The 13,896-nt window shown below is 35.9% G+C and overlaps 1 protein-coding gene across 1 annotated transcript in view; it reads left to right on the top strand.

Moving 5' to 3' along the window:
• dap (cyclin-dependent kinase inhibitor dacapo) overlaps window positions 1–12,612 on the top strand; it is a 36,192-nt gene extending 23,580 nt beyond the window's left edge. Inside the window, exon 3 of the mRNA XM_090116686.1 lies at window positions 11,295–12,612. Within this exon, the coding sequence (XP_089972812.1) occupies window positions 11,295–11,434 (140 nt within the window). The 3' untranslated portion in view covers window positions 11,435–12,612. The remainder of the gene's footprint in view (window positions 1–11,294) is intronic.
• The last annotated feature ends 1,284 nt before the right edge of the window (window positions 12,613–13,896 follow it).

Here is a 13,896-nt window from a genome sequence, read left to right as displayed (position 1 = left end):
CCTGAAGGTAATGGAGCCACTGTTGACTAAATTGATACGTCATTGGGCACAATAAGGACAGCGTAAAATATTGGAGCTAATTCAAAAAACTTAATAACCCCAGAGGCCAGACCTTTTGGCTCACAAAAAGCTATCCCATTGAGAGTCGGCAAAGAAGGTCAAAAAAATTGTGCATTTACGATGTAGATTGCGGAACGCTTTCGCTGTTTGCACTTAAGATAAGCGCTATCGTTAGCACTCTGAGGCAATGTCAAGTGGACATTAAACGTTAGCTAGCGCTAGGCGTGTAAACCGAGATGCAATTTAATACGCGAGAGCCTGCGAGGCTAATCAGCACCAGATGTGACCGCATATGTCGCCCCGGACTTCTGAACCACTACACCGATTATAATTGCCTAAATAACTGCATCTACCAAATGTTTCGCACCTGTGCCAAATTATCTTGGACGTATGGTTGATATGCTTTTTGCTTATATTTCGAGCTCACTTGTTAATATTTTTGACGAGTGAGAATATATTATAATTCTTATAGATAACTAGTGGTCCGCCCCGGCTTCGCCCGTGGTACCTACATGTTTAAACTATCCTATCTCTCAAGTTGGATCGAACTGCACATGGTGTGCGAATTTTATTATAATCGGCTAAGTGGTTTAGGGGTCCATTGAGAACAAACATTGTGACACGAGATTTATATATATTAAGATAGAATTGTAATAATAATGAGATCCAGGAAACGTCATGAATACAACTAACAATCAAACTATTTATTTTTTTATGTAACTTGCGAAATTAGCTCTAGGAAGCTATGACGTTGCTAGACATAAAAATGAAATTGCTCCAAATGGCACCAACAACACGCACAATAAACTCAGTTATGAAACCGTACACTTCTATTGTGCATTGTCTGAGATTTCAAATGACAACTCAGTATGCAGACACCACAAAGAGTATAATTTTCGTTAATTTACCTAACAATGTCGCGATGTAATAGCGAGCGAACGTCCAAATAATTTTAGGGATTACACAGACTCCCAAACTATGCACGATTTAACATGAAACGCGAATTCGTTATACACGAAGATTTATCTTGAGAAAAGCGGTATGAACCTGTTATGCGCGGCATTAGCATAGCACCGGCTATTGTGTATTATTCTACATTCATGGGTAAACATACACCAGTCTTTGTGTCTATTGTTCGTGTAATACTTAGCAGCTTCGCCCCTCTGATCCCATCTTTTCTAACCATTGTCCGTTCACAATGCATCTCATCTCCAAATTTTGGTCCAGAGGTTGCTCTAAGTAACCTCAGGTCAGATCTCACAATGGTCTACTTCTGTTTTCTGTTTAAAAACCGATGTTTATTACCTAGTGGTTCAGATAAAGACTTGTTTTCGATTGTTCGATATTTTTGAACAATATATTCAACAATGGAGATTATTGCTGTTTAACGTCATTTAGCTACCGTTTTAGTTCGTTACCTGTCTTTCCCAGTATCGATTTCATTGTTCCCAATTTATAGAGTTGTTTCGGCTCCTGTTTCACTGTTTGAATATTAACAAGCATGGGAATGCGAGTTGCGTGCCTCATCCCAATCGGGACTAGTTTACAATCATACAAATTGGGCGGTAGACCACATTTCTTGATTCGGCCTAATGATAGTAGTTTCATTTCAACTGACCGCCTCTAATTATTGATGTTTAAATGATAGATTATAATTAATTATTTTAAATCGTTAGTCACGATTTGTAGATCTGTGATAATTCAAACAACATATATCATTATCACATTAATTCAATTTATTTTGATAAGACAAATCGACCTCGCACCGCCTCATGAATTGTCGTCAAATATTTCCTGAAGATTTCCGCTGATAAGTAATTTTGCATAAAGAGGCACAATAAATCCATCATATCAAAGATAATGATTGTTATAGCTCTTGAGACTGGTGTAACTAACACGACTTTGTTGCATATATGGTTTGCTACGGTTAAGAGAAATTCTCTGCACTCGCGATACAGTAGCAGCGCGGTCACGGCCACAGCTGAATGCTGATTTAATTTATGTTTATGGTTGACATTAAGTGCGGGTGCGGTTGCTCTTCGACTGATTGCGTTCGCCTTTACAGCTCTACATGCCGCTGAAATGTTATCTGCAATCTGGCCTTCTCTTTTTATGTCCCAAAAGATACCAATTTTATAAACAAACATTCTTTAAATTCAAAATTCCTCTAAGCAAACCCAAAACAATCTGGAATGCTTAATAAATCGATACCGATCAAACGATTTAGATTTATAGCTGAACCGCATTAAAATTATAAACATGCATCACAAAAACAAGATCTATAGATCCAATGATTGTGTATGCCGGTAGCCGACTAAATGGCTGTCATCCAGGATAGTTCAAGTGGTCGATAATGTCGGCACTTTGATAGCTATTGGGTGCGCAGGCGCAACTTTTGATCTCACCGCTGGAGCACGTTAATTAGAAACATACATTAAGAACATGACTATGAACGCACAGCAATTAACAAACGTACATGCGATTAAAACACTGTAGCTTACATTTGACGAATCATTTATTAAAGGGCAATAAATTTTGGAAATAAAAATGAAATCACATTCCAGAGAATTTATTATGTCTAAAAACATCCAAAGTTACTCAGACGATAACGCGCTTTCAATCCCTAAATCGGAATCGTTTAAACAACCACAAAATCAGTTGAAAAACTTTTATAAGCCATTATGTTTTACTAACCACTTACTGTAAAACATCGGTAAGTTGTTAGCCCCAATCATGAGACATAAAATATGTAAACTATAAAATTATCTTTACGTTCGGGATGTAGTTTTTTAAACGCACCAACGGTTGTCAGTAGCCTCAGATAAATGACACCTGCTACATGTTATCAAGGGTTCTTGAACCTAGGAACACTAGACGCATGTGGGATGTAAAAACAACACGCTTTATTGAATTATTGAAGCCATCTAGAAAACTAAACGCGACGTAAAAAGCTATTGCAATCGTGGACATCATTATAAATTTATTGAAGCGACGCTGATGTTAAATCTTAAACGTAAAAGGGAGTTGGACAAACATTACAACTATTGAAACTGAATTGTAAATAATGAACGAACAGTGTATAAATAAAACAATAAACGATGAGGGATATAATATGACCTTTAAAATGCAAACATTATAATATTATTTCACACGTCGCGTCCGGCCCGCTTCGTGACGAGTGGTGCCGGGAATCACGCCTTGTTATATCACGCACCATCACGTATCTTCACTTAACCATGCATTGTTTTTGTAACGATATGTGATCCACCATTTTTAAAACACTACGCACCATTCGTCAAGAGATAGGTGGCATTTACTTTTTTTTAGTTTGATAAATTATATCATCGAAAACAATATTACGTTGTCCTGATTTCTGTCACATTAATAATACTTTTTTTAGTAACATAATACGTTTCCAGAGAGAAAACATTATAATTGCGAATCCCATGATTTTCTAAACATTCATCCTCTCATTGAGTAAATGCGAGATCACAATATTTGTTGCTAACTACGACTCCGACACGCAACAATGCCTTTCTTACTTTCACATTCACGTTCCTGCTCATACGCAACGCAGTTATTTCTACATTCTCTTTATTCGCGTGTAAATCGTTATTATATGTTACATCAAAACCACCAAGATATCTAACGTTTACTCCATCGAGATCCTTCGAGCCTTTAACAGATGTTTTGCAATTTCGCGGTGTAAGAACTAATGAGGTACTAAAAAACCTTAATGAGCTCGACGATTGCAGTGTTGGATACTTTTAATTCAGGTCATTGCGTCATTTTGCATCTAATCCTACTAAAAGAATACTAAAATTAAATTCTAAGAGGCAGTACTATACCAGAAAATCATGTTTATCGGTCAAGCTATCAATCGATCCTTTTGCCAAGTGCAAAACGGATCTAGGCGAACGAGTACAGCTATGCAGTATTGGCATTGACAATTCACTGTTACATTCGCTCCACATGAATAAATCTCAAACGCAATCTGATTCGAAACTATTACATATAACTGCGTGAGAAAATTTGAATATAAAAACACCTCTAGTATCTAATGGAAACGGTAAACATACTAATTTCACACCAACATGCACACTACTGATACAAAAAAAGTGTTTAAGCAAAAAGGTCATCGTGGCATCGGGGAGTCAAACATTTAATTTACAACATCCTGCTTTTGAAGATTTTATCTCGATAATTGCACTGTCTAGATCTGACTGAATCACCTATGTGAATGCAAACCATTTTCTTGGTTGCTCGAAGTATTATTAAAACTACTAACATTTACAGCATATGCATTTAAGTGCCCAAAATTATAAGCGTCTTAATTGCCGCTGCTCAAATCATTTTTTGAAAACTGACTATATAGTAACTTTACTAACACTAAAAAAGTTTGTTAAAGGATTACCAAATGTTGAAACAACAATGGATAAATAGATTAACATGTTAACCTGTCCGCCTCCTTTGACTCATAATGACGAGCCACTATGGCATTTCCTTCGTTATTTCTCTGCAAACAATTTTGATCCTTCAAAAAATGTCCATAAAATCATAAAATCGATTTATTCGTCCTCCATAAAAATCGAATGCATGACAACAAGAAACATATAAAAAAACAAGACTACGAAAAACAGATTATACATATTGTTCACATTATCACACACTCTGAAACCATTAAAAAGGACGTCGATGACTAAAAGCCCTGACCGCAATTTAAATAAACTATATCAGATAATATTGAACAAATGTTAAAGTGGAATACAATGCCCTCTACCTGCTTGTCACTTATTTGTTTAGGCTCGTCTTAAAAACCAGTAGCAGCGTACTCAAACAGCTATATAATATATACAAACTCGGGATGCGTTTTGTTACTCTTTTTATCTTGTACGGCCAGTCGCACTCATCGCTCAGGGTTGACTGAGTCTATATTATTACCAATATCTTTTAATCTTCAGCTTTGTCCTTCTTTACAATTGACTCTAATACTTCGTTTAATTTTTCTAAAGATCTTATAGATTTACTAGTGTTTTTTTCTCATAATTTCTTGGTTTGTTTATTCCTTTTCACTTATTCTACAGGTAGTCTTGTCAGAGGCGTAACGCAGCGTATCCGCAACAGTCGTTTTGACATCGAATCGCCTTTCACTTGACCTAGATATTTAGGAACTGGTCCGTAATCACAATGCAAACTAGCGGCATTCCCTATCTTGCAATGCATTTGCATTTCCTATGAAAGTTATTGCTTATTCTCACTTGTTCTCTCTATTGAATTGTTTTTGAAAGTTCAATAGTAAAAGTCGCAAATGAATAATAAGTAGCCCTGTAATAATCAAAGGAAAAAAGTTAGCTGCTAGGGCATGGAGCCACGGAGCAACCTGTTTTGTGGCAGACACCGCCTACGCCTGACAAATCCGCGTTCAGTTTTTTAATCCCCTCCCCCGATACGTATAACTTCCAAGAAGATTACGTGTGTAGCGAGCACCGGCGAGCAAGTTTAGACTTGTTTCCAAACCATACGTCATCAAACCAGTCCCGCTGGACGATTGTTAGATACGTTTCGTAAAATTGTCCACGTTATAGCGCTCTTTCGAAAACACGACCGCGTGGGCGCAGTCTGCCGTTTTCTTGTTATTCACTTGAAATTGCCTCCAAGGAAATAATGTTAACACGCGATCGCATTTTTGGGACTGAAAACCACAATAGCCGCTTTTGTGCAACTATAATGTCTTCGGAGCGACATTCGGGCTACGTGGGGTAATTTTCGCTCCAACATTGAATGCGAGTTCTTTCTCTGAGATAATTGAAGATCATCTCGAAGATTGATGCGTAAAGAAAATGATTTTTACAAAAGCATTAACGTTCCCAGACGCGCACGGGTATTATCTATTCACGTTACGCTGTATCCTGCGGCAATTACAAAGGACAAAACAAAATGACAATAACGAAAATGACGCTTCGACATCATCGACGCTCGAAGGAAGCGTGACGTTAGAAAAAGTTAATTTGACGCTCGTCAGGATGAATCCTTCACGTTCCTAGACAATTTATCCAACCCTTTCATATATTTTTTATCTCGTAGTCATCAGTGATTCCAGACGGGTAAAGTCGACGGATGCATGTCCAGGCGCGGCCTTTATGCGCGTGCGCTGCATTCGGTTCATTTCTCAATCCCAGCCAGCGACTAGTGACCGTCCCTTTGTTCCCAACAATAGCGGTCGTGACTAAATAATTACAATCCAATTCGCTCGTTACAAATGAGTTTTGTGCGACTTTGTCAAAGTAAAAATTATCCTCGGGTGGTATACCTACAGTTCTTATTTCTTGACTAATGACTGTTATTTTGTTGCAAACCTTTGCGGAGTCACGACGAACCCGTAAAATAACGCGCGAGGCGATGCGTCGTGCGCCCGCGCAGATATTTAGGTCGCCCAAAATAACCAAGCTACTTCGGCAACTCAATAAATTCGGCCAGCGAGCCCTGTCGTCGGATTATATTGAACCGAGTTTAAAGACGCGTTCATTAAAATGCATACAATATTTTGCTTTCATTTAATTTAACATGACGCGGACGGTATAAATTATACAAGTTGCTTTTCAACATTTAACCTACATAATATTTACATAGATACGAATAAATTATAGATAGGTACGCGACTAATTTGTGTACTTATCATAACCTCCCAAAATGAGTGCCCGCAGCCGCACGCTAACGTATTATTGCTAAAACATATTATTACTCTATTATTAGGCCTCGTTGTATTAGACTGTTAGTGATAAAAGATTGATAATGGCCACGAGGGCGATGTGTGTGTGCTACGCGCACGCTCGCCAAGGCCATTTTGTTTACGCATACACCCGCGTGTTTACGCGAGCCAAATATAAGCTTGTATTATCCGCCGAACGACGAATGTACTTCCTCAATACTATTCAATGGTATACGTGTGTGCGACGCGAATCCGCCGCGTTATTCCTAGCGAGAAAATGGCGCGAAACGCTCCATTGAACGTTTGCTTGGCGGGAAAGTTACGTAATATTGTGAAAGTATTTTCTCGTTGTTTGCATCGATAAGTTGGTTTTATGAGGGTTTTATTTGCAGTGTCGTGTTGTTTGTTTAAAAATAATGCTGCGGTTGTTGGCTTCACGTGATGTCACTTTGAGGTTAGATTTTCCTAATCACGTTGTTATTACATAACAAAAAGTGTCTAATTACTACTTAATGCAACGATAATTACTCTTGAGTAATAGTTTCATTTATGATTATTAATTTATTTTAACTTTTTTATATTAGCACGTGCATTTGCAAAATTGGCGGGAATAGCTTAGAGTCCGCGTGGTCACCAGTCGGCCTTGGACTTAATGACGTCATTAAAATAGTTCCTGGCTACAATTGGAAGATTTTTGTAATACATATGGGTGATTATACAAAAATGGGGTAACTCGATGTCATCAGCCAATTTAAACTAAGTCTTATTATATTTTATTCAAATAACAAGCTATTTTAAAACAATGAAGCGTCCTTTATTTGGTCACCCAATTTCACTTCTTTATTTAAAATACAAATGAATAAAAATAATAAATTAATACCTCAAATGTCAGTACTTTGGCATGTCACAACTCCGAAAACCAACAATCAAGTGACTATCGTTTAAACATTATCATCGATTTAAGAAAACTTACTAATTCACTACAATCTTTGATGTACATAGTATTATATACTACAACTTTCATAACGCAATGTTTTCCATTTTATTTAAAAAATAAAATTAAACTTTGTCATCGTTTTCACTAGTCAGTCCGTTGTGTGTTTTTTAAATTCGAAATTCTCGCTAAATATCACCAAGTCGAGGTCAAATCCCTGTCTAAGTATTAATGTTGGTAATGAAGTTACTTGTGCACCGCATATTTTGACGGCCGTCATAACTGTACCAGCGCTAGGGTTGTGTTTGTCCTCTAAAATCTTGCTGCGCCAGTCAACATTTCAGTCCTATGGTGAGTCGTTATTTTATTGTTAATCCGATTTTTATTTTCATTTATAAATGGTTAACTATGATTTGTAAAAATATAGTTTGTTGATATTAGAAATTAGGCAAAAAAACCTAATTTGTGATTATAACCTCATATTAAGTCCCTTTTCATCAATCCGCTGGCATCAGTCCTTTGTCAGATATCGCGCCAGAGGACTGACGCGGCCCCATAGTACTGATGATTCTATCATTTTTGAGAACTTTTATCTTGATTGCTATTGGTATAAGCATTTCTATATTATATTTCAGTTAAAAACATCATGCGCCACGCTAAAAGAAACTGAATTTGACTAGGGAAGAAACATTTAAAAAAGAGTAGCAAAGAAAAGAGCTATTGAAACAAACTACTAATAATTTTATTAAAAAGATCTTATTTTCTTTTAATTATTGATTTTGATGCTTTCAGGGCATAGCTTTTTATATTTATCAGATAAATACGTATACGTATAATACTGTGAAGTAAAATTACCTCAAAATAACATAAAAGTTAATTAATATACTTAATAACATTATAAAAATGTCAAGGGGCTCTTATGAAAACTCAGATGAGACTTTCATTCGAGCCTTTGGTTTTTAATTTTATAATAATTAGTACTTTTAACATAAATATTGGTAGATTTTTAGGGCTCCGAACCTCAAAAGGAAAAAACAGAACCCTTATAGGATCACTTTGTTGTCCGTTTGTCTGTTAAGACGTTTTTTTGGAACGCGTGGAGGTATCAATCTGAAATTTATATTGGATACTCAAGATTAAGAACCCTTGGGGCTGTAAAAAAATCAAACTTATAACGCAACGCAATCAAAAGATACCTACATCCGTTAATACTGCAAATTTCCACAAAATTCAATATTCGCAAGGGAATAAAAAAACACACAGGATGCTTGCCGTGTATACAGTCTACTATAGTTTACTTCTACTCGGTAAATAGCAACGTCTTATAACACAGATAAAGTAAAAATTGCTAAAAGTGTAAATTTTAAGTTACAAACATAATAAAAAATAGGTTTGTTAGGAGTCCAACTCGCACTTGGCCGTTTTTTTGTTTCTATTGTTTGTGAATTACTTAAAATATCAAGTAAAACTAATTCAAAGTAGTAAAAGTTAAGTAAGAGAGTAAGAATATTCACGTTGCGTTAAATGTCAGAAGGCTGTTTTGAAAATTGAGACATTGTTTTTCCCAGTATCACATATTATTAATTATTATTTTTAAACATGTTAAGTACGTAAAAGACATGTGCCATTATTAAAACTGAGAGATTTGTAGTAATTTTCATTGAATTTCTTTAAGAATATTACAAGTTATAGTTTTTTATCAGTACCATGTTAGCCTCGTCAGTCCCCTGGAGGCGAAATCCAGAAAATTTAAAATATCTCACAATCTATTTAAAAAAGTGGCTGGCCCGATTTGGAACAATATATTCATTAGATTAGCTATCATATACACCCTAATTTGTAACAATCTGATATAAAAAATATAGTAAACAAAATATCCTCAAAAGTTACCCCATTTTTGTATAATGACCCATATACATATTTCAAAATATTTAACCTGTTATTAACAGACTTAACTGCCGTGGCATTTAGGCTTTTATCTTTTCGCGTTTTACTCAAGGTTAAATCAATAATGAAATGAAATCCATGGAAATCCGACAACCGATGGCGCCGTATTTTTATTTTTATCATTCAAGGTTAGGTACCCGATAAATACCGATTATAATTCATAACCTAAATTTAACTGTTTTAGGCTTTAGCACTTCATTCATGAATTCAATTGATAAATTCTAAAAACATTTGTAAAAGTACCTAATAAACTTCTCATTGGTGCATAATTAATTATATATTACCTATGGTATTACTTAATTATTAAGCTGCTATAACATTGCAATAATAATTATTCAGCTCGTATAATATTTGGTCAACCATCAAATCGCGAATCAAATCAAATGGTAGTCAATTTAAAATTTTATTACAAAGTTTAGTATCCCGACCTTGAAGCTTGGCGCATCGTATGTTGCCATGCTATTTTTTACCAATTCGTTCAATTCAAGATTGCCTCCGTTTGGAACCGGCTCCTTTATTTGCTTTTATATAATCGATACTAAAATAGTTTGATCTGAATTTTATTCGGGGATTTAATTTTTTAATCAATCGCAATAGGGTCAATGTGCTGGGTTTTATTGCAATTTTGCTGCGCTTTGGAGATTGTGATTTTTCGATTATCGATTATGTTTGACATGGTAATGTGTTATGGGAATTCCTAATGACTTTATTTACTTGAGTTTTTATAAAATATGGAATATAGAGAAGGAAATTGCATGTGAAAGTATGTTAATATCATCCGGTGTGTCATCGCATTTGAAGCTATAAAAATCTTAATAAGTTTATATTAATATTTCAACAGGTGTCGCCCTAATGCCACAGAACTACAATCCAATCCTTAAGATATTTCAGACTTTGCACGTCGTAATTTAGATTAAACAGTAGTAAAACGCTCGTAAAACTTTTATTGTTATTAAGGCTACATTTTTAAAAATTAGAAATGGCTCAGAAGGGCGTTTCCGAGATTTATTGAAAGAAATTCCGGTGCATTAAGTGTGCTAGGCTGATTTTTATGGTCTTATCCTTACGAACGCAGTCGTAAAAATGTCATCTGTACAAGGGCCCCGGGCTCACTAAAAGAACATAATATCGTTCGAAGTCGTAAAATTTTCGTCCAAAACTGGTACGGCTCCGCCATCCCGCGCTTTTACGACTTTCTGCTTTCTTTATTCAAATTATAACGAATAATTCGAATCTAAAAGATATACAATTGTATTTCGTATGATAAGTTGTTTTCATAACCGCGCGGGCCACCTGTTCGAACGTATGGGAACCTGGCGCTCCGCCAGCCGATAAAATATTTTAAACCGAACCCGGAACCATTGTTTACTGAATAATTCAAACACAACGCATTACTAATCTTTATTTACAATCGGAAAGCCCACGTGTGTTTTATTACACCGAGATATCGCTGCCATAGATTTGAACTCGAACAATGAAAGTTTTCCCGCCGCTCTCACTGTATCATCGCGTCCCTTTACTTCAGAGTTCAAGGCTTTAATGTTGTATAGGTCGAGATAGGGAGTAACCTAGATGGAACCAACTTGCTCGTGTATCAATATAAAACTTTTAACTGCATAACTAATAAATGATTTCTCGTTTCAGATTTCCTGAAGCCCCGCAAGCGGCTGTCGAGCAACGGCAAGAAGTCGCCGGCGCACAAGCACAAGCCGGAGCTTCACGCGCACCTGCGGCCGCCGAAGGTCGCGCGGCTCGCGCCGGCACACTACAAGCGGGCCAGCTAGGCACCGCCCGCCACCGCACTGCTGAACTAAACCAAAGCGCTAACTTGTAATCACGCCGAGCGAGCGGCCGCAATCATGTACGGTTCACTTCGAACGCGGGTGCGAAACGTAAATTGTGCAAATTAATTTTATATCCCCTTAATTTATTTTCGATTTAACGGCGAACGCCGCGGAGAACAATTATAATAATGTTAAGTAATTGTAAGATAGTTTCGGACGTTAATATATTATTGTATTCCCCCGGCACATCACAACGCTCGAGCCCGGGGGCGGGTCGCCGATTCGTCTGAGCGATATACATATTTATAATGTGACAATTAATTTTAAGTTTAATATGATCTCTTTGACGGTAGTTTAAGTTAGTTTAGCGTAGGCTAGGTCGGTGTAAGTCTGGACTAAATAATGTCGAATGAGATAAAGATTTGTTTAAGTGCTCCATTGCAATATTAACACAATAGTGACGTTTCGGAGATACTCCCACTCTCGTGTAGAAATTAAATTTTTACGCCGCGTGGAAGTATTTCTAACGCGTATTTTTGAAATGATGCTCAGTTTTCTTGAATTTTCCATCGATTTTTTCGAGGAATTTTCAATAATAACATCGTTCAATACACATTAAGCAATAGAAAAGTTTAGCTTAAGTGAAATACAAATACTCAAAGATATGTCTTGTTACATAATGTAACGGTTTTTGCCAATTTAATTTAAATGTTAGGGACACAATTTATTGAGAACATTGAGTATTTGTGTTTTCCGACCCGAGAGGTCGAATATCATATTAGTCCATTTGTTTTGTTGTTATATTTTAATAATGGTTTATATGTTTATGATTATATTGATGATTGTTTTTTCAATATTTAATGTCTAAAGTTTTTCAAATGTTTTGATGTGAGCATTTGCGTTGAAATGTTTATCAAAATTGTATGTTTCGGAGGCGGTGAGCTGCTCTTGTTAAAGTACAAATTTTTCATTTCTGTTTAGGAAAAAGGGCAGCGGGATCCTTTAAAAGACACTCATTTTCATTATACATTAACTATTTTCATTTATCTTTAATTAATATGTACATGGTGTTTGTTTGTTGCGGGCGGCGTGTAGAGTCAGTACTGTCCGGTCGATACTGGATTTTAATGTTGATTGTATCTAAAAATGGATTACATCGTTACTACATAGTAATAAAATCTAAAATAAAAGTAAATTTAAATGTTCAATGTTAATAAAATATTCCCCCTGAACAATCAATTTGTAGTTACATTATCAGTTTGTAAATTAAAACTATTGGTTTAATAATTATTTACAATGCAGTTATTATGGTCACGAATCACGATGATACAACGCGATTTATTTCATACACTACAAGTTAGTCAAGTTTTAAAATTTTAATACGATTTTAGATTTTGTATGGGAAAATGAAAGTCGATATTTTACAGTTTTGTCCGGCTATTATTGACTCTACCCGCACTTTGCCCGCAACAGTGCGTTCAGCCAACGCAGGCGTCGGTAGCGGATAGGTCTGACTAAAATAATGAAATTTTTAATGAACTTTGAACGTTTGACTATTTAGAACACGATTTAAAGTGCTGTTGAAACATTAATATATTTATAATCTATGCGGTGTTCGTTTACATTTTGACTTGATTTGAAATTTATGAATTGTGTTACGTAGCCCCTTGGGCAGATGACTCGAAACGCCTATAGTTATAGTTTCAAATAATTGCCCAAGAACGATCTTCTTAGACAAGTATTTGATATCCCCTCGGTCATCTGTTCGAGCGACTACTATGAAATATTTAATTAGATTTTGTTTGGGATGCGCCAAAAGCGATGGGCTTATCATGTGGTGACGAGATATCGTCGTGCGAACGCATTAATATTAATTTAATTTCTCTAACACCTGTGATGTATTAAATATGATCTCAGAACATAATCGTACTGTATGCAAATGTCATATATATTTTGTTTAAAATAGTGTTAGTTACTGGACTGGACGTAGGCTTTAGTAACTACTGAACCCGTATCCCTCGTTATTGAGAAATAATTTAATACATCAAATAATGTTTATATTAATGGTAGGTTCGGTTCTCGTCGACTGCATTGTAAATTGCACTGTAAATTGTTGCACAATGTGTATTTATTGAATTATTAGTCGACGGGTGTTTATGGGATACTAGCATACATACATACAGACATATGTAAGCCGCAGAGGCAACTCGTGCCGATCTCGAGTCCACAACATAACAATAGTTTAAGCAATTGTCGCGCAAAATGCGATCGCAGTCACAAGAGCAAATAATGTTGTATATATTCGGCAATATTTTCTAATAAACCTTTATAGTGTATCGAGTTCCATATTATTATTTTGTGTAATGTATAAAACTTAAATTTAGTTTAAAAAAAGCTTACTTCATACGGTATTTGTTGTTTTCTTTCAACTCCTTACCCTAAAATTACACAAACTACGATCC

This window comes from Colias eurytheme, chromosome 26, assembly GCF_061535395.1.
Source record: "Colias eurytheme isolate Ceu_HAF_F1 chromosome 26, ilColEury1 Martin Lab GWU primary, whole genome shotgun sequence".
In the NCBI taxonomy this organism is placed as follows: Eukaryota; Metazoa; Arthropoda; class Insecta; order Lepidoptera; family Pieridae; genus Colias; species Colias eurytheme.
The sequence above is the reverse complement of the archived record's forward strand: the minus strand, read 5'-3'. Positions and strand labels throughout refer to the sequence as shown.